General features: G+C 39.1%; 1 protein-coding gene across 3 annotated transcripts in view; it reads right to left on the bottom strand.

Moving 5' to 3' along the window:
• The window catches only part of LOC127575757 (protein furry homolog), a 230,122-nt gene that overhangs the window by 163,688 nt on the left and 43,349 nt on the right, over nt 1-23,085 (bottom strand). For all 3 annotated transcript variants that reach the window (XM_052025806.1, XM_052025805.1, XM_052025807.1), the window contains exons 3-6: nt 13,455-13,508; nt 2,468-2,607; nt 1,192-1,282; nt 40-119 (exon numbers count right to left, since the gene is read on the bottom strand). In XM_052025806.1, coding sequence (XP_051881766.1) covers nt 40-119; nt 1,192-1,282; nt 2,468-2,607; nt 13,455-13,508 — 365 coding nt within the window. The remainder of the gene's footprint in view (nt 1-39; nt 120-1,191; nt 1,283-2,467; nt 2,608-13,454; nt 13,509-23,085) is intronic.

The following is a 23,085-nucleotide window of genomic DNA, read 5'->3' on the forward strand; positions in this document are numbered from 1 at the left end:
AAGTCAATAAAGCTAATAATGAAAATGTATGTGTTTTACCCCTCTTTATATTTAAAGTGCTTGAATGCTAAATTAATAACTTCATGGACCAAGTTGTCTGGTACAGGATGAAGTGAAATCTGAAAGGAAAAAAAAAGTACAATTTAATCTAGTTAAACAGAAGATATTGCAGATGATTTTCATTTACCCACTTCTAGCCTGGCAAACTATTAACTGGCAAGACAAATTGGGTAGGAGCCTTTTAATCCCCTTTAATGTTTAAGGCCTACTAATTTAATTTTTAGGAAGGTCCCGAAATGAATACCCAGCCCTCCAAACCAAAACTAGTGGAAAACTGTTTAAATATGTAAATCTGGATTCTACAGAGGTTGTAGGATTCTGATTACAGTTTTCATAATAAATGAGCAGAATTTCCATATTGGGCTTAGTTGCTCCAGATGCTCAGCAACTTATTCATGTCCTCAGGAAAGGGTGATTTTTTTCTTTATATTGCTGTTGGAGCTAGAGGGCTTATGATCCTCCATGATGCCACTGAAATTAACTGAAATTTTTTTGATCGACTGGCAAGATATCCTGCCTCTGAAACCTGCTTCTCCCAAATGGTCTGTTACCACTCGATAGATCTACAAAAACCTGAGGAGTGAAGAAGAGCCCCCATTTTGGACCTACAATTTCTTAGCTGAATTAAGTGGTAGCATAAATGTGAGATGGGCCTTGCAATTGTAACCTCCCTGAGGAGCAATGTCCATGCAGCCTGGGCTTCATCAAGACCATCCTCAGTGAGCCCAGATGCTGAATTTGAGGCTATAGATGGTTTGTGTGCTCTCCCTACTTTACACTTATGTTGATGCAAGTTAAAATTTGCATGGCTGATGTTATTCTAATCAATGTCACACGTTGCTTTGCTATGGGAATTCCCTTCCTATATGTATAAGAGTGTTCCAGTTTCTGATCTCCATTGTTGGAACACAGTATTCAAAGGAAATAAATTATTGGATAATAATGAATTAGGAAAGCATCATCGCACTTCTGAATTATAACTTAAATGACTGTAACAAAATCAGAGTCATTATAATGGAGACAATTTACAGTTGACATACGAGTTTTGAATGTAAAACATATTGGAAAGTAAGGCAACACTGGACACATCAACAGATACAACCACACACAAAATAGGAAATAGTTGCTTACCTGTTTTAAAACTTCAATTAATACTAAAGAAAAAATAAAATCAATTGCTAGATCCCTTCTCTCCAAGAGATAATCCCTTTGTTGTTCATCTCTGAAACAACAAAAGTTAAAACCATTTTGTAATTAAATGAATTATCTAATGACATACGAGTTTATGTCAATATATATCAGTTTATTAAATGCATATGTACAACATTCAAAATTTAAAATTTACCTGTTTAGCATTCATTCCTTAGAACAGATTACATACCATTCTCAAATTTCTTTGTTACTTTTCTCAGTAATTAGAATAAAGAAATAAAGGTATTTGCAAAAGATAGAGACATTTCCCAAGGATGAGAACACGATGGACCCATTTGGGGGTCAATAACGGTACATTTTCCTTTAAGTGAGAGGGTCATGGCATCAAGTCCAGCTCTTTGATGAGAGCCTATTCTAGTGTGACATTCCAATCCAATATTGAGGATTTGCTCCATATAGGAGGTATCATCCTTAGATAAGGTGTCAAAACAAGATTCAAATCTGCCTGTTCAGATGGACATAAGATATATTGTGGCGGTATTTGAAAAGTAGGAATGGAATTTTACATGGAGTTTTTTGTTGTTGTTGTAATAGCCATTAACACCAAAACAGATTAAATGACCATTTATGTTATTATTTCCTGAGAGCGGGGGGAGAGGGATTTTATGTGTGAATTAGTATCACATTAACATACATAACAGCAGAGACCACACTTTAAAAGTAATTAACTCATAGCTTTGAACTGCTTTTTGATATTCTGAGAATGTGAAAGGTGCTATATAAATGCAAATCTTTCCTTTCCTAATTAAAATGAAAATTAGAAAAACAATTAGAAGACACCTGCTCCATATTCAAGGCAAGAAGATTTCATCTATTTTTCCTGAGACTACTGGAGAAGGCACAGTGCACATAGCCACTGCAGGTTTTCTCAAAGTGCAGCATTCATACACTACAGTTTTACACAAGAAAACCCAATGACACTGTTTTGACGATGGTGATCTTTATGGGTTTCTTTTAAAAATAACATTAGAGTGACAAACAATGCTGTTTTAATGCAATTAAAAAGTAGCAAAGACATTTCTTGTCTGCACAGTTTTATCCTCAAATCTGTGACACTGACCTTCCTTTCAAATTGGGTACTTTGATTCAATAAACAATCCAAAGTTTTAGGTGACCAAGTTCCTGAACAAGCAACAGGGGAATGAAACCCATAAGACAACCTGAACAAATGCAAATAATTATTAAAATAAATTACCCTTTTGACTTTGTGCTTGTCCTGGGCCGATACTCATGGGACTCATCTTCTATGCCGTTTTGTCTTTTATACCAATCAAACAGTGTTCGGAGAACAGAAGGAAGACAGTATTCTGCAAGTGAACTCATTGAGCTGATCAACTGGGAGAGAAAAGTACAATAGATGAAAGATTATACACAGTTAAATACCTTACTAGTTTCGCAAAAAATAAGTTACATATCAATCAAAGTCAACTGTTGGTTTGGCTCAGTGGTAGTGCCATTACCTTTATGTCAGATGGTTATTCCACTCCAACATTAAAATTGTCCCTTTCCACTTTGTAATCTGCCAATTCTGATTCATCCATGCTTTCACCATTACAAACCTGACTAGTTCATTGGTCCATAGTCTACCCACCTTCTGCTCTTCAGCTTATTCAAGCCTCTGCTGACTGCTCCCTGACTTATACCACCCCCAGTCAATCATTACACCTGGGCTCACATCAAATCTTAGTATAACAATGCATCAAATTTTAAATTCACATATTAAGTCCCTTAAATCCTGTTACTCCTTTCACTTAAGATGGTCCTTAAAACTTACTTTAATTGTTGAAGTTTGAGCCAAGAGCTGTACAGGAATGTGTCTCCATCTTACCTTTGCTCCATAAAAGCATGCAAGCCATGAGATTAGAATCTATTTCAGTGAAGATTGGTGTTAATTAACATTGGATAATTGCCTTAACTCTTTTCTGAATCTTTCTCACCACAATGTTGCACTTCACCTTCAACAAACTTCTTCTATCATTGGAGTGGAATTTATCTTCTGAACTAATGGGAAACTGTTCAACATAAGGCAACTACACTTCAGAACCAAGTTCACTCAAACACCAGTAGTCAAACTGCAGTACGCAAACAACACTTGCATTTGTCATACTCAGAGGCCAAAGCATATGAGGATGGGCCTTACGCTCAACATTCACAAGACCATGGTCCTCTACCATCCCTGCTGCACCACACTGCCCTCCAGCAATAGAGGTTCATAATAATATAGTGCAAAATACTGACTCTCTCCCTTTACACAGGAGGCACCTCTCAGCAATGGCAGATATTGATGATGAAATTCATGATTGCTCTTCAACATATCAGAACAACATTTGGTCAATGAAAGAAAAGGGTAGTTGAAGACCTTGGCATAAAACTCATGGTCCATCATACAGCAGTGATCCCTTTGCTATTATATGCTTCTGAGTCCGGGACTATCTATAGCTGGCAGCTCAAAATACCACCAATACTGTCTGCGAAATAAACCTCTAAATTCACTGCAAGGATAAGCGAACCAATATCAGCATCATCTCCTGGACCAACATCCCCACCACTGAGGCCTTAGTTAGTTTGCAATGCTGGAATGTACACCTCATTTGAATGCCTGGCACCAGATTCCTTAAGCAGATATTCTATTCTGAGCCCTACTGCAAGAGATTACCAGAGAGAGAAAAAGATTCAAGAATGTATTCAAAGCTTCTTAGAAAAAATGCACTGATTCCTGGGAACTTCAAGTTAATAGAAACATTGAGACCATGCATCAAAAGCACATAGAAGGCCTGTGTCAGTGGCAGAAGGAGCACACCACCTATCCACCTGCCATATCAACCACCTGTCCCTTTGTGGAGGAATCTGTGGTTCCCACAGTGGCCTCATTTCTGAACCCATAAAACTAGAGTGGAAGCAAGTCATCCTCGATCTGAGGAGCTGCCTGAAAAGGTAAACTGAGGGAGTACTGAATTATAGAGGATGCCAGCTTTTAGCTGAGTCGCTAAGTTTACATGACCCTAAACACTTTTTGAAAATTCAACATTTAACCCAGAACATCACTAACACATTAAATACAAAAGCAAAAATTTGCAGATGTAAATCTGAAATGAAAACAGAAAATGTAACCTGACCTGGTGAGTGTTTCCAGTATTGTCTATCCTTATCACCTAAATTTTGTTAAGTTTGGGGAGAGAATTGTTAGCCATTGCTTTGTGGAGACAAGGGCGAGATTGGTGGCAAGGAATCAATAACCTGGTGGGACTTGTGGAGTGCATTCATAGTTTTCTTTGCTCCACATTCAGGAAAGGATATTTTAAAAACTTACCTTGTTGGCTGTGGTCTGACAGCTGGTTTTGCGAAGCTGGGAGGCCAGTTGCTAAGGGGTAAATTCATTTTGAACTGGGGGTTACAAAGTGCTGAATGCCTGCTTGAGGCATGGGCAATGAGTTTTGGACAACCCATATGATGAGCACCACTCTTTCCACCAACCATTAGTGTGCACTTCCTGTTTATCATTTTGAAGCCTTAAGATTGCTTAGCACATAAGAAATGGCTGTTGCATGACCATATTCAGTGATTTCTGCAGCAAGGTGTCTCAAAATTTTTGAACTCATCCACAAGAACACAAGGAAAGAATGCCTAGATATCCATGTTAATTTGCCAGACAACTTAATATGAACATGGCACCTCTTAGTCATATGTAAAGCATCTTATAAAAGTGAAGGATTGCCATGTGGCTCCTTGCATCTGTGGGTGCCTAGCCAGTCTGCAGAAATGAATAGTTTGCTCTGCTTGTATTTATGATGTGGAAAATTATTTCCAGGCATCAACCACCAGATTTACATACACTGAGTACTAAGTATCATAAGCAGATGTGGAAAACGAGCATTTGATTTCTTGAATACAGAAATAAGAGGAGGAACACACAGTACCAAATTTGTAAAAGATGCAGGTTGATCATTGCCATGCATATTTTGTTCAGTTTACGATGTCTTTGCAGAACATGTAAATTTTAGCTTTCTCCTACTTATCTTGGTATTGTGTGTTGATCCTGCCTCATAGTGACCCCCTTATATTTCTCCTCCACATCACCCATCACCAGTGATTGTTGTTTTGGCATCCTGGCTGGCCAGTTTTGTGAAGACCCTGATAGCACATTGAAGCATCTGAATGGTTTCAGTAACTTCTCTGTATCAGGAAATTGACAATTTAGGCAAAATTTGGAACCAGATTTAGGCTTCCATTTTTGGGCACAAGCTCCAAATACTTTTGCCTACTTCAAGCTGGAAAGTGATTGAAACTAATTCCTCCCCATTTTTGACTGTGTCTTTATTTGAACCAAAAATAACAAAATGCCACATCATAATTAGATAATAGCATCATTCAGTTGATAGACAAAATACTCATTTTTTGGCTCTGTGTATTGCTACAAAGACACATTGTAATGGAAGATTTTGTCTGTCATTACATTTTTTTTAATCATTCCTTCATGTCAAAGCAGGAAGGGTGGACCCTACAAGGGTTTCATACTTATAACAGGAAGGGAGGAGAGTCTGGGCAGTCTGTGAATTACAAGCCTTATTCACATCAGCTTTTAAGCCAGTGGCAAGATAAATCCCAATTCTGTGTTATAGTTGGAGCAGATTAAATGTGTGTGTAAATATGGTCTTATTGCAATGAAAGCTCATTTTCTTTCATTATAAATGAACTTCATACAGTTGGTAGCTATCACTTCAGTGTACTCATATGTCTGGTTGTTTTGACCTTGGACTTGCAGCATGAAAATACACTTGTCTGTTCAAATGAAACACTGTGCTATTTTTACTGGCGCACACTAGTATAAATAAACTGATGAAGGTTTGCTTCTTGACAGTTAACCACACATAGGATTTATAGTTTTAAAATCAATGATTTTACTATACTGCAAGATTCAAATGAATAAAACTGCCATTTGGATTTTAACGTAGTAGTTGTCTGATTCAGATTTTTAAAAATTGTCATTCCCAAGAAACTTCTGTATACTTTAAAACTCTGAATAATAAATTATATTAGCAGTTATTAATTGTTGATAATTGCTCTTAGGATCCCCAACATTATGTTAATATTTATTATGCTTTAAATTTAATATATCTAGTTACAAAATTGCATTTTAAAAGCAACTTTTTGACAGAAATTATTTCTACCTTTGGCCCTTTTTAAGTTTGGTTAACCGTTTTCTAGTACTGACCAATATGTCAAGGAGGAGTAATTCCATTGCCAACTTTGTGGAAAAGGAAAATATTTTACTTATTTTCTTTAAGATTTTCAATTATTTGTTACTGTACTAATATTTTAAATATTAATATAACAGGAATAAGTAAATTTAAGTATTTTTATTTGATTAATTATTTAAATCCTTTTTAATATTCCTAAATGCCTCTATCAGAGACATTTAATGATTATCAAAGACTGTTTGGGCATTCGGTCTCCTGGCAGTATGCAGCCTGCACTGCCTCACTGGATGCCTGTCAGGAGGGTCAGCTTTAGCCCACAGCATCCAGGAAATCTAAGCGTGGGCAGATAGGAACTGTTCGGTGTCCATTGATTATATACTGTATTTGGCTGAGTTCTATACTTGAGCCATTACCATTTCTCCTTTTTTGCTTCCTCATGCTTTTCTATCATTATTCTTTTTTTTGTCCCTTTGCCATTTCTTCCCTTTTGGCATTTTAATCCAGGCCCCAACCAATCACCTACAGTCTTGCTACTCTAATAGACTTAAATCCCCTTCAGATTAGAACCTTCTGTATTCATTCATCATTTTTACATAGTCATAGTTAGAGTCAAAGAGTTATTCAGCATAGAAACAGGCCCTTCTGCCTAACTTGTCCACGCCGACCAAGGTGTCTTCCTGAGCTTGTCCCATTTGCCTGCATTTGGCCCATATTCCTTCAAATCTTTCCTATCTGTGAACCTGTCCAAATGTCTTTGAAACATTGTAATTGTACCCACCTCTACCATTTCTTCTGACAGCTTGTTCCATATACCCATAACCCTGTGTGAAAAACTGGTCTCTCAAGTCCCCTCTAAATCTTTCCCAGCTCACCTTAAACCTATGCCCTCTAGTTTTAGACTCCCCTCCTCTCCAAGTGTGGTCTCACCAACATCCTACACAATTTTAACATGACGTCTTAACTCTTGTACTCAATGCCCTATCTGATGAAGGCAAGCATGCCAATATGCTTTCTTCACCACTTTGTCTACCTGTGTCACCACTTTCAGGGAACTACGTATTTGTTACACCTGGGCCTCTCTGTTCTACAACACTACCCAGGGGCCTGTCATTTACAGTGCAAGTCCTGCCCTGGCTTAACTTCCCAAAATGCATCACTTCAGACTTGTCTGAGTTAAATTCCATCTGCCATTCCTTTGCCAACTTTCCCAGTTGATCTGGATCCTATCGTAACCTTAGACAACCTTCTTCACGGTCCACCATACCACCGATTTTAGTGTCATCCACAAGACAACTAATCATGCCTCTTGTATTCTCATCCGAACTGCTAATATCTATGACAAACAGCAGAAGACCCAGCACCGATCCCTGTCGCACACCACTGGTCACAGTCCTCCAATCCAAAAAACCCTCCACTACCACCCTTCCATGTGCCTATCTAAGAGCCTTTTAAATGTGCCTATTGTATCAGCCTCTACAACCATCCCTGTAGCTACATTCCAGGCACCCACCACTCTATGTAAAGAACCTATCTGTGACATTTCCCCTGAACATTCCTCCTCTGACCTTAAACAAATATCCTCTGGTATTTGCTATTACCGCCCTGGGGAAAAGGTACTGGCTGTCCACTCTACCTACGCCCCTCATAATCTTATACACCTCTATCAAGTCGCCTCTCATCCTGCGTTGTTCCAAAGAGAAAAGCCCTAGTTCACTCAACCTTTCCTCAAAGCGTATTCTCTAATCCAGGCAGCATCCTGGTAAATCTCCTCTGCACCCTCGCTAAAGCTTCCATATCCTTCCTATAACGAGGTGACCAGAACTGAATACAATACTCCAAGTGTGGTCTAACCAGAGTTTTATAGAGCTGCAACATTACCTCACAGCTCTTGAACTGAATCCCCCAACTAATGAATGCCAGCACACCATATGCCTTCTTAACCACCCTATCAAGTTGCACAGCAACTTTGAGGTATCTATGGACTTGGACCCCAAGATCCCTCTGTTCCTGCACACTGCTCAGAATCCTACCATTAACCTTGTACTCCACCTTAATGTTTCTTCTTCCAAAGTTTAACACTTCATACTTTTCTGGATTGAACTCCATCTGCCACTTCTCCGCCCAACTCTGCAACCTGTCTGTCTATATCCTGTTGTAACCGTCAACAACCTTCTACATTATCCACAACCCTTACAACCTTTGTGTCATCCGCAAACTTACTAACCCATCCCTCCACTTCCTCATCTGTCATTTATAAAAATCATAAAGAGTAGGGGTCCCAGAACAGATCCCTGTGGAACACCACTAGTCACCGACCTCCAGGCAAATTATTCTCCATATACTACCGCCCTCTGCCTTCTGTGGGCAAGCCAATTCTGAATCCACGCAGCCAAGTCTCCACAGATCTCATGCCTCATGACTTTCTGGACGAGCCTACCATGGGGAACCTTGTCAAACGCTTTAGTAAAGTCCACATACACCACATCCACCACTCTACCTTCATCTGTTTGTTTTGTCACCTCCTTGAAAAACTCAGTTAGGCTCGTGAGGCACGACCTGCCCCTCACAATGCCATGCTGACTATCCCTAATAAGACTATGCTTCTGCAAATGCTCGTAAATCCTGTCCCTAAGAATCCTCTCCAATAGCTCGTCCACCACTGATGTAAGACTCACTGGGCTATAATTCCCAGGATTATCACTATTACCTTTCTTAAACAAGGGAAAAACATTAGCCATCCTCCAATCCTCTGGTACCACTCCTGTAGCCAGAGAAGATGCAAATGTCATCGTCAACGCCTCAGCAATCTCTTCCCTCACCTCCCGTAGTAACCTGGGGTAGATCCTGTCCGGTCCTGGGGACTTATCTATCCTAACGTTTTTCAGAAGCTTCAACACTACTTCTTTCTTAACCTCAACATGCTCCAGCACATTAGCCTGTTCTATGCTGACCTCACATTCGTCAAAGTCTCACTCTCTAGTGAACAATGAAGCAAAGTATTCATTAAGGACCTCCCCTACCTCCTCCGCCTCCAGGCACATTTTTCTCTCTTTATCCCTAAGCGGTCCTAACCTCACTCTAGTCATCCTCCTGTTCCTCACATACGTATAGAACACCTTTGGATTTTCCTTAATTCTACTCGCTAAGGCCTTCTCATGTCCCCTTCCAGCTCTCCTAAGTCCCTTCTTAAGCTCCTTCCTGGCTACCTTATAATTTTCAAGAGCCCTGCCTGATTTTTGTTTCCTAAAGCTCAAGTATGCTTCCTTCATCCTCTTATCTAAATATTTCACCTCTCTTGTCAACTGTGGTTCCTTTACCCTACCATCCTTTCCCTGTATCAGTGAGACAAACCTATCCAGAATTCTATGCAAGTGATCCCTAAGCAGCCTCCACATTTCTCTGAGAATATCTGTTCCCAATTCACGCTCCCAAGATCCTGCCCAATACCATTGTAACTAGCCCTCCCCCAATTAAATACTTTCCCATATCATCTGCTCATATCCTTGTCCGTGGCTATGCTAAAGGTCAGAGAGCTGTGGTCACCATCTCCGAAATGCTTGCCCACTGAGAGGTCTGTCACATGACCAGGTTCATTGTCTGGTACTAGATCCAGTATGGGCTCCCTCTACTCCGCCTGTCCACATACTGTGTCAGGAATCCTTCCTGGACACACCTAATAAATTCTGCCCCATCTAAACCTTTTGCACTAAGGAGGTGCCAATCAATATTAGGGAAGTTGAAGTCTCCCACGACAATAACCCTGTTATTTCTGCACCTTTCCAAAATCTGCCTACTTATCTGTTCCTCAGTGTCCTGGTGACTATTGAGGGGCCTATAGAATACTCCCTTCCTGTTTCTAACTTCTGCCCACACTGACTCAGTAGACAATCCCTCTATGATGTCCTCCCTTTCTGCAGCTGTGATACTATTCCTGATTAGCAATGCCACTCACCCCCTTTCTTTTACCTCCTTCCCTATCCCTTTTGAAACATTTAAACCCCAGAACATCAAGCAGCCAATCCTGCTCTTGCGACAGACAAGTCTCTGTAATGGCCACAACATCATAATTCCACCTACTGATCCATACTCTGAGTTCTTAATACTTATTCTTAATACTTTTCGCATTAAAGTAAAGACATTTCAACCCATCCAACTGACTGTGTTTATGACCTATCCACTGTTTACCCTTCCTCAGTCTCTCCGCATAATGCATCTACCTTTACACCAACTGCTCCATCATCTGATACTCTGGTTCCCACCCCACTGCCAACCTAGTTTAAACCCTCCCCAACAGCTGTAGCAAACCTGCTTACAAGGACATTGGTTCCTCGAGTTCAGGTGTAACCTGTCTCTTTTGTACAGGTCATACCTTCCCCAGAAGAGATCCCAGTGATCCAAAAATCTGAAACTCTGCCCTCTGCACCAACTCTTCAGCCATGCATTCATCTGCCATATCTTCCTATTCTTACCCTCACTGGCGCGTGGCACAGGAGCACCCCTCTGACAAAAGGAGTAGGGAGAAAACCATGTGATTGAGGCCAAACAAATCACTGTTGGTGTTTTTGGTGGACTATATAGCAGAAGGTACTTTCCAGTGGAAAGGCTTCAGTAATAGCAGGGTGTTATCACCTGTGAAGCAAATTTCTGTTAAAGCCCAGATGCAAATGCAATAATCCATAGGTTACAAATAACAAAGCTCTTGTTTGTGAGGAAATAGGCACTCTGGAGGAAAGAGAGTGCTGGTGACTTATTGATATGTTGAAAGAGTCCAAGGGGGCAGTTGCGACTATCTACGTATTGCTTGAGAAAACTTTCCTGGACATGCTTAACAAATTCAGCCCTGTCTAATCCCTTAGCACACTGGCAGTCCCAGTCAACATTAGGGAAGTTCCCTAAAGGACTCATCAAGACCTCCATTGTTATCTCTTTAATCTCTTCCCGTTTCCTTGCACCAGCGTTTTTCCTTAAGTGGGTCTGCTGTGTATTGATCACATTATCCGCTTTCCTTCCCATTCATCTCATTCACAACTGCCCCCTTGGGCTCTTTCAGCAGATCAATAAGTCACCAGCACTCTATTTCCTCCAGAGTGCCTATTTCCTCGCCAGCAAGATCTTTGTTATTTGTAACTTGTGGATTACTGCATTTACATCTAGGCTTTAACAGAAACTTGCTTCACGGGTGGTAACACCCTGCTATTACTGAAGCCTTTATAGACCACCAAAAACACCATGATTTCTGTGGCCTCAATCACATGGCTTTCTTCCTACTTTTTATGTCGTCCATGCCTCATTTAGAAGGTTAAAGGTTCAAATGCCAGTCCAGAGACTAAAATACAAAAATCCAGGCTGATACTCCAGTGCAGTACCAAAGGTGCGCTATGTTACAGAGATGTCATCTTTTATATGAGGTCTTAAACCAAGGCCTTAGCTGTTCACTCAGATAGCCTTAAAACATTGCAAAGAATTATTTAAGAAGAGTAGGGGAGTAGTTTCTCATATGACACAGGAGGCTGCCATTTGGCTCATCATGTCTATGCAATCCTATCAATTGTATTCCCCACTATTTCTCTGTAATCTATTCTCTCTTACATGAGCATTAACTCCCCCTGCTTCTGCCACATCTAACGTGTGGTAATTTATGGTAACAGATGAACCCGCTTTAAGGGTGTGAGATGAAACTGGAGCACATGGGGAAACCCATGTGGTCACAGAGAGAATGTGCAAACTCCACAGACAGCACCAGAGCTCAAGATTGCTGGAACTATGAGACAAAGCCTGATGTCCTGGTCAACATTTACCTCTCCATCAGCATTTCATAAACAGATGATCTAGTCACCATTACACTGCTGTACATGGGAGCCTGTTGTGTGAAAATTGGCTGCTGTTTCCTATATTACAACACTGATTATATAATGAAAGTACTTTACGAACTGTAAAGCACTACAGGACATTCTGAAACAAATGTGAAAGGCACCATATAAAACACCATGTTAAGCACTTTGGAATATTCCAGAATAGATACGAAAGATATTATACTCACGCATTTCTCACTTTTGTTCCTTTTCCGCCTACTAACATCTCATGTTGCCCTACTCTCCTCTTAAGATCTTCATTCTTTACTGCCTTTCACCTATCTCTGCAATTTTCAGTGAGCTCAGCACTTTTCTTTTCAGCCTTTGCAGAGAATAATTCCTCTTCTCAGTGACGTTAATTATATTCTCCAGCCACCTCACCCTCTGTCCTTCTGATTTCACAGCATTCCCTTCTTCCCTTTTTCCCTTCATAAAAACTGACCAAACAGTATTCATGCTACCCCTTTGGTTGCATCATTATACATGATCTCTTTTCACATGATGTGTCACTCATCCAAATACCCAAGTCCTCTGTACCCAACAAAATAAACTCTCTCTCAAGTTAGCTGCATTTTGAGGTTGAGAAGTGGTCTATTGATTTGCTTAAAATTCTGAGAAGGCTTAACAGAGTAGATACTGAGAGACTGCTACCTGTGACTGGAAATTCTAGACTTTGAACCATGATCTCAGGATAAATGGACAGGTATTCACAACTGAAATTAGGAGAAATCTCTTCATTGGGAGTCCTTGAATCTTTGGAATGCTCTATCCCAGAAAGTAGAGGAACATCAGTCAAGATGGGGAATGATGATTATTGTATTCTAAGGGAATCAAGGAGTATGGAGATTGGGCAAGAAAATTAAGATCAGTTCAAAGATCAGTTTTGATCATACTAAATGATGGAGCAGGTTGCTGAGCCAAATAAGTCTCGACCCAAAACGTCAACTGTCCATTTCCATCCATAGATGCTGTTTGACCCGCTGAGTTCCTCCAGCATATTGTGTGTTGCTCCAGATTCCAGAATCTGCAGTCTCTTGTGTCTCCATGACACATTTATTAATTGTTAAAGGATAGAACACTTCATTATTAAACAGAAGTGTTGAACATTTATTAATGATTTTGTTTTCCTTACCTGATCAAACTGTGGATCTTCTCCCCTCTGCAAGGATTTTGTCAATGCCTTTTCCTATAATAGAACACATTATAAGTGTCATCACAAATGGATTAGCAACAATCAGGATAGCACTGAAAGATGAAGCACTTATTTGTAGCTCCTCTAATTTGCAACAAAATATAATGTTCAAAACTATTATTGAATTTTTAAAAAAAATTCAGCATTGTGTGTAAGAAGTATCTATCAATGTTAAAAAGATCAGACTGCTACTGTTTAAGAGTGCTGCAGTGTATTTCAGCTGTACTAATCATTGCTGGTTTTTACCATTATTCATTCAGGATGCAGCTATGGTGATTTATGCTCATCATTAGTGATCATACCCTAAATATAGGTGACTATAAATTCAATTCAGCAGGTAATTAGCCATACAAAAGGAAGCATGTCGGAAGAGGTCCAGATAACGTGTCAATGCCAAAATTTATGTGACCATGATATTGAATCTGAGCTGGACTTTGGACAAACATACAATTTTCTCATGTTCCTGCTGAAGTACCACTTACCCACAGCAAGACCATTATTGGGATTTTTGTACAGTTTTACAGCATGGGAGAAAGCATTTGGCATTCTCTCTCAAGCTGGCCCTGTGCGGGAACAAGTCAGTTTGAGCTGCCCTGTGTCTTCCTCTGCATCAGTGTTTACCCATTTTTCCCTAAACTAATGAAATCTTCCTTGAATTAGTGATTCCATAATTCAACAGCATTCAATGAAAAGAAATTCCTTCTAGCATTGCTCTTCTATCACCGGGACACAATTTTAATCTGATGATTCCTAATGATCTGTTTCCCAACCTGAGAAAATGGCTTTGCTCAGTTTACTTGGAAAAAGCTGAGTGGTATTCATGTTCCTATGTTTCAATGGCAGCATAGATTCTACAACTTCAATCTGAAATAGTGACAGCACCACTGATTAATAGAAATTCTTCTGCAGATCTTACAATGTCAGCTGAGTATTGCTTATGTTTCTAATTAAGCACCTATTCTGCTTCTCCCATATATGTTTCTCTAATGGCGTTAGAAAAGCTGAGTTTTGAGTGGCCAGGTTTCTGAGTTTCTGAGGGACCGGCTGCAAACTTTAGCATTTCTTCTACTATGGGGACACTTAGGCCCAAGTGTCTATCTGGTACCCTAGATAGCATTGTTTATGGGGATGGGGAAAGTAGCAAGTGTGCTGATATATTAAGAAAACAATAAAATAAAAGTGCTTTTAACCTGAATCTAAAGAGTGCGGGTGATGTGTCTGGAGTTGACTAATTCAAGCACCTCATTTCAAATTGGTGGATTTTATGTTTTAGCACATTCTTTCCAATGTTGGACTATTGGATTTCTCTCGTCTTCTTCACCTCTTCCAGCAGGACCTTGTGAGGTGCTTTAGCAGTTCTGGGAGCTTGTTTCCTTGGCATCTCTGCTTTTCTTTTTCTCACAAAAACACTATATACAGGAGAGGGAATGGGCCATTGGGCCCCTCAAGGTTACTCCACTATTTAATAAAATTGTGGCTGCTCTGGTCTTTGGCCTCAACTCCATTTTTCTGTCTAATCCCTTTAACCCTTGATTCCCCTACAATACAAATACATTACCCCAGCCTTGAGTACACTTAAGGCTTAGGTTTTTTTTCCAGTTTTTATTCTTAGTTTAGTTTTTCTTCAGTCTTTAGTAGAGTTTGGCAAAATTGATTAAGCACAGAAACTAAATTATTTCAGTCAAAGAATGCATCAACTTTCAGCTTAACCTATTAAATATGTTGAGATTTTTCCTAGCAATGTTGGGTAAAATGCAAATTATACACTTGCAAACTTCAATATTTTTCGATGCATTTCTGCCATTTTTGTTATCATCATAGAACATAAACAGAATACTTACAGCTGGGTTTCCATTTATCTCAGAGTAGTTCTTACTTTTTAAAAAATTATTCACCATACTTGCAAAGCATAGCATGCTATTTTCAAAAATACCTGGCAGATACTTGATAAGTAACTGATGTACATGTAGCAGAGTTCTTGCTGCTGTAGTTGTTTTTTTCAAGTAGCTTGCCAAAGGGTCTATCCACTTAATTCAACATGGACCCCAATTGCACTATCCAAAATAAATCATGAATGACATCCACTTCTAAAATATTTTCTTTTCATTTTGATTACAATTTCTGCTTGTGACATCCCCACGGCTCCAGAGGTTGAGAAAGTTTTTTTTTCATATCTTGTGTGCGACGCACTATGTAGCTGCTCTTAAATCCAATGGGCAGGTTTGAAAGAAATGACAACTCAGCAGTACAGGCGACCCCCGGGTTATGGCTATTTGGGTTACACAAATTCACCCTTACGGAATTCTCAAATCACGACCCAAAAATTTGAGATACGGAATAAAATTTGCTCCTACAGAATGTGTGGGAAAAAATAAACCAATAAACACAAATTGTGAAAGAAACAACAAATTTTGTCAGCTGTCATTTTTAGTCACTCAATATTGTGGGGCAATAAGAATTGAATATGACATCACCATGCTTATTGGATTACCAGTAACAACTAAGTCCCTCCTTTGCCACCCCCTCTCCAATCCAAGGACATGTGAACAGACATCTCAGAGTGCAGTGCTGCCATGCTCTTCGTCTGTGAGGAATTTCTCCAACGCAATATATTGTGGGGAGCTGCACTGGCTATGGCCAGCTCCTTAAAGTAATCCCTCAGCCTTTTCCATGAAGTCACCATGGTTTAATCCAATACCAGCTGAACTCCTTCTACACCACCTTTCTCCAATGAACCTTGATCCTTGAACCCCATCCCTTTCCCTGATACCCCCACTTCCTAAACACTGTCCTAATCCACAAGCCTTGCACATCAGAATAAATGCCTCGCAGGTGAAGAGCACAGCAGCGCTGCTGTGCTCTGAGACATCTGTTCACATGTCCTTGTACTGGAGAAGGTGTGGCAAAAGAAGGACTTTGCTCTGACTGCCAACCCAATTGACACAGTGACATCATATCCAAATCTTATTGCCCCACAGTACTGAGTGACTAAAACTAAAACGTGACAAAATTTTATGATTCTTTCACACAAGCTCAGTCTATCCTCTGGGTCTAATGTTGGCCTCAGCTGTTAAAATAACAGCAGTGGGTCACTTTGTCATTACCGATAAAGTGGCCTAATACAAGAGAAAAACATTCCAAAGGAATGCATCTCCACTTATAACACGGGATTCAATGGGAAAGGGGGGTTCACATTACGGAAAATCACCATATAGATGGTTTTCTAGGAATGCAACCTGCATGCACACTGGTTCAAGATTTATCTCATTACTTCTTTGGCAAAATCTTCATTTTCTTTCACATAATGATGCATACTATTTGTTTTTCACCTTATTTCTGCCCACAGTCTTAGTCTCCCAGAACTTTAGATCACCATTAAGCCACCAACTACCACATCCACAATTAGATTAGTCATCTATATCTGCATTTTGCAACCCACATGCAACAAACTGCACTGTTGACATTTATTGCCGGTGCAGACATTTATTGTGGAAAAAATATCCTCTTTTAGTTTTTAAAATCAGTTAAAACTGAAAAACTCTGGCCCAAAATATAATGTCTCAGGATCCACAGTTCTCTGAACATTGTAAATCTTTGAAATTTTTACACCATAGAAGAAATTCCTCCACACCTTGGTGTTGGGTGACTAATCCCTTGTCATGAAATCATGCCTCTTAAGTTCTTGTTCCAGATTTCCCCACTAGAAGCAACATTCTTAAAGTGCCCACCTTTATTGGGCACACTCAGAGTCTTTTATGTTTCAATGAGATTATCTCTCATTTCATTAAATCAGAGAATACAAATCTATTCAGATCAATCTTCCTTATAAGACAACACCGGCTTTATGGAAACCCTTTCATCCTTAAAGTGCAATCCAGGTTACAGCCTGCCAATTTAAAAATGACCTGTTTGACCTTATTTCTTGTTTTCCATGTTAAACAATTCTCTATCAATGCTTGTACGTTACCCTTAACCCTGTAAGTCCTCATCTTGTGCAGTAAATTTTATGTTGCACCATATCAAAAGTCTTTTAAAAATCCAATTACACTACATTCACTGGATCCCTTTATCTACCCAGCTAGGTAATCCTCAAATAAATGTAATGTTTGTTAAACACCACTCTTCTCTTGATAGATCCAATACTGGCTCTACCCAATCTTGTTATGTCTTTCTAAATGTTCTGTCATCACTTTATTAAAAATAGATCCTTGCAATTTTCTGACATCTGGTGTTAGGCTAATTGGCCCACTGTTCCATTTCTTTCACCCTCCTTTTGGAAAAAGGCCACCAATGCATCCATAATTGTGCAATATCCGTTTTAAAAATCTTGATTACAGGCCATTGGATTTTGGGGATTTGTCAACCATTAGTCTCTTTAGTTTGCCCAAGTAATTTTTCTGTAGGGATAGCTGCTGCTTTAAGTTCCTCATTCTCTTTTGCCACTAGGTCATTCTTTTGGCATGCTGTCAGTCTTTTCAAATACAAATATTTGTTTAACATCTCTGCCGTTTCCTTATTTCCCAATATGAATACACCCATTTCTGGATCTAAGAGGCCAATGTTTACTCTTGCTACTCTCTTCCTTTTTACATACTCGTGGAAGCTCTAAGAAATGTTCTTTAATGATTTTTTTTTGCCAATTTTAGTCACCCTTTTCTGGTTTCTAAAAATTACCCCAGTCCTCAGGCCTACTACTTTATCACACTTTACTTTCAATCCGATATTATGCTTAACTTCTTTACCCATGGATGAACTGCTTTTCCCATGGAGCTATTATTTCTCAATAAAGAATTATGTGAGAATTATAGATCCACCTGTCATATCTATTATTATTTAAGTTATTTATTTAAGTTTAAGACTCTAGATTTAGTCTTATATATGTCACCATCAAACTGAATGCAAAATTCTACTGTACTGTCATCACTCTTGAAGAGAATTCTTTGCTCTGAAGTATTAATCCTCTCTCATTGCAAATGACAGAGTCTAATATGTCCTATAGCCAGGCTGGGTCCACAAAATGTTTTTTCTGGCAAATAATGTACTCCATGGGCTCACCTTCGACTATGTTTGTCAGTATAACCTGCTCAATCTATATGAAGATTATTCTAATAGTTATGGTAAACTTTAACCCTTGATACAAGTCCCCCATTATTTCTCATTTGGTCATTTGAGATATAGCGTTCATAGAGTCATACAGCATGGAAACAGGCCCTACGGCCCAAGTGGTCCATGCTGACCAAGATGCCTCATCCCAAGCTAGTCCCATTTGCCAGCATTTGGCCCATAACTTTCCTATCCATGTACCTGTCCAACTGTCTTTTAAAAGTTGTTATTGTACCTGCCTCAACCACTTCCTCTGGCAGCTCATTCCACATGGATACCACCCTTCGTACAAAAAATTTGCCCCTCAATTTCCTATTAAATCTCTTCCCTCTCACCTCAAACCTATGCCCTCTTGGTCCTGATACCCCAACCCCAGGAAAAAGAATGTGTGCGTTCACCCTATGGCTCTCATGATCTCGTACACCTCTGTAAGACCACCCCTCATTCTCCCACACTGCAATGAAACAAGTCCCAACCTGCTCAACCTCTCTCCATAACTCAGTCCCTCAAGTCCTGGTAACATCCCCGCAAACCTCCTCTGCACTCCCCCCGGGTTACTAAGATCTTTCCAATAGCAGAGCGACCAAAACTGAACACAATACTCCAAGTGCGACCTACTGGAGTTATTTGATTAGTAGAGTAGATAAGGGGGAACCAGTGGATGTGATGTATTTACCTTATCAGAAAGCTTTTGAGATGGGCTCACACAGGATTACAACAATTTGAGGGGTGATATGACACAGATGGAGAACTGGCTATTGGACAGAAAGCAATGAGTGGGAATACATGGACCTCCCTCAGGCCATCAGGCAGTGACTGGTGAGCCCTGCAGGGATCGGTGCTTGAGCCCCAGATCTCCATCATCTATATCAACGACCTGGCTGAAGGCATCAAATGTTGCAAGTCAGCTGGTGATACCAAAGCCAGTGGGATCGTAAGCTATGAGGCGGATGTGATGGGGCTTCAAGAGGACACAAGCACACTCAGTGAGTTGGGGGGGGGGGGGGTGCAGGTGGAATGTAACGTGGAATAAATGTGAGGTCACCCACCGAACTGTCTTCATCTCAGCCTCCCGAGGTCATTCTCTCTTCTCCCGTCTCCCATCAGGCAGAAGATACAGGAGCCTATAGTGGGAGACTTGTAACAAATGTAAACTTTGCCATAACTGTTGCTACTATTAATAGGCCTCTTACCATCATTTTCTTCCCCTAGTTATTCCCACACTATCTCAATGCAAATTTCTGATCTTCTGAACAAAGCTTCATTTTCATTACTATCCTCATGTTATACTTTATTATTAAAGCTACCCTTCTTTTCCATTCTTTGCATCTTCACAAGCATCAGATACTTTGGAATACCATGATTAACTCTATTTGTGTCACTATTTTATCTACTTTTTAAATAAATACTTCATACGTTCAATGTCGACATGTTATTATTTTTCGTTACCCCTACTTGGTTACTGCACAATTACCTTTATATGTTTTGTCCCTTCCTGTCACATTCTGTTTACTATATTGTTACCCTCCCATTATCTTTATATTTCCCCTTACCTGATTCAATACTACTCCCTACCACTACCATAACTGAGATGGTATTAACTTACAGCCCTAGTTATATGATTTTCAGGACCCAATTTTCCAGCCCAATTCACATAAAGCCTCTCTGGGCAGCACAGTGGTGCCGCAGTTAGTTCTGCTGACTCGCGACTCTGATAATCTGTGTTCAGTCCTGAGCTCAGTACTGCCTATGTAAAGTTCACACGTATTCCCTGTGAGTGCTTGGGTTTCTGGCAGATGCTCTGGTTTTCTCCCACATATCAAAAATATGCTTGTGGGTTAATTGGCTCCTATAAATTGCCCTTTAGTAGGTAAATGGCAAAAGAATCAAAGGTGAGTTAATGGGTTTGAGAGAGAGGATCATCTGCAGGCTATAAGGAAATAAGAGGAGGAATGGTACTTATGAGATTGCTCAGCAGGGAGTTGGCATGGATCAGATAGTTTGAATGGCCTCCTTCTGTAATACAGTAAGTAAGTTTAATCTGTCACAGTAGAACTTCTTTCCTGCATACTTGTGTCATTACCAAGACTCAAAATCCTGAGTTCTGACAATATAGGTCTTTGATCTGTTTCTCTTTCCAATGATGTTGCCAGAACTTTCTGTTTTAAAATCTAAACAGTATTTTCTGTTTTTAAATTAGCTCTTTAATTTCTTTGACCTCCGCTTAATTCGCATATGATCAGGCAATAATCTAGATAGTCACTTTTATCTTACTCCTTGATAATTTAGACTAACTCAGCAAATTTCTTTCTTAGTTTAGCCATAATGTAGGAAATAAAAATGTAAAATAGAATGCTAACATGCTACCTCCCATTTACACTGTTACACAAAGACTGTACGAAACAACTCTACTGACCCTTAAAACAAAATTGTTTACTGCAGTCATAAATTGACACTGCAAATGTTTATATTTCCAGTGGAGCTGTGATTATATATTTCTTTCCAAGCTGCTTAAGTGAAGCACTAACATCTTCAAATCTAGCACTTGGCATTTACTGGAGATTTCTTGGTATAAATCTTCTGCATTATTGTCAATCTATCTCCATATTTCCATAGCTTCTGGCAGAGTTAGTTTTAGATGGAATAGTGTCCATTCAGAAGCCCAGTGGAGAGAAATATATTCCTGTGGGATTTAATGAAAATTAAGCAAGATAACTGAAATTTAGTGCTTCAGAAACCAAATGCAAAACTGAATTTTTGGTATCTGCATGCACTTGTTATTCTCCATAGTTTCTGTGATTACACAAATTGTCTCATGCTGATCCAAAGAACATTAATATTTGGACATTCTTATACTTTGGAAAGAAGTACTATTGATTTGGTTAATATATTTTGTGGAAAATATGGCTAAAGCTATTTTGTGTTGTAACCATAAATTCACATTTTTGAAAACAAGGAAACAGCTATCAGATTCAAGGTCCAACATACACAAATAACAGTATACATAATGATCACATCCTTTTGGCATAACATTCAAGTATTTCCAGACTATTTTTAATAACACAGATTTCTTCAACTGCAACAGCAGATTTTAGTTTGCAAAACATTAACTTAAAGGTTTGGATTAAATGCCAACAAAAGGGAAAGACTTCCTTGTAAGCGTATATAAAGAAAACTGCAAATAGATATACTGTTGCATGGAATATATTTAGTGACTGCATTCGTTACAAGAATTAAGGAAGCACTACATCAAAATATCACTAAAATAATAATATTTTGAAACCAGGCTGAACATTTTAGAACAATTTGCTAGTTTGTAGTTAGTTATTCTTGTAAGTGTAATCCCTACTTTTACTGTGTTCACTAATCCTCAAATCCATCATACTTATGTACTTGAAGTTTGACAATGCACAGTCATAAATAATGCTTCAAATCTACTTGTCAAATATTGAACAAGTTGCCAGTTTGATTCCATATTTAGTCACCTAAGTTACGTGCAGTTTATCATTAGTACTCAACACAGATTAGTTTTTAATTTGATCTTTTGCATCCATTAATTGTGAGGTTACAGATCCACTTTTTATTCCTTTACATTAATGAACAGAAAATTAAAGGCTACCTGTTTCAGATTTTCCAGAAATTTTCACTGAAGGGTGAAATTGGCTTCCAGTGGAGCTGTTGGCACTTACTGCAAACTATCCATTTTTATATCCACAATGGGGTGCTGATTCACCATTGCTTCTTTTACTCCATTAACAATAATTAATATCACTCCATAATGTTTCATTGCAACAATCTCTCTGGCCTTTCCACATGAAATGTGACAGTGGAATTTACAAATTTGCATTTCCAGCATAGAGCTTCTTGTAATCAGAAGGGTAAATGTGTAAGATTTTACATGGTATGAATTTATTCTCCTTTGAAAAGAATGTTTTTCTAATAGTGAATGCAACCCTGACAGGATAATTTCTAGTAAACTACTGAGATTAATGGTACTTATTCAATATATTCCATGCAAGCATTATATAGAACAGATAAGAGCAAAAGAAATCACGACTTATCTATAATTGTGGACTCAATTCCAAAAAAATGATATTTTAATGGTTCAGAATAACTTCACTTTTCTAAACTAAGTTTGGGTTTAGTTCAGAGCTGCCATTTGTTATAAACATTAATCCATTTGAAGCCTATTGCCATTTTCTTTGTTGGTTAAAAACAAATACAGGTGTTGCTATCTATAGGAACTGTTGCCCACAGTTCAAAGTGGAAAAATACATGTTAATAAATTGAAGTGACAGACCTGTTTGAAATAGAACTTTGGTAATTCAAGCTTCAGTTACCTTCAAAGTATTTTACAATTACAAAGAGTGGGCAAGAGCCTCCAGCTTATTATTTCTGTTTACGGACAGATTGAACGTTACAGATTTCAGCAAATTGCAGAAGTAGATAATCCATTATGTGGTTACCA

The sequence above is a fragment of the Pristis pectinata genome, chromosome 11, assembly GCF_009764475.1.
Source record: "Pristis pectinata isolate sPriPec2 chromosome 11, sPriPec2.1.pri, whole genome shotgun sequence".
Classification (NCBI taxonomy): Eukaryota; Metazoa; Chordata; class Chondrichthyes; order Rhinopristiformes; family Pristidae; genus Pristis; species Pristis pectinata.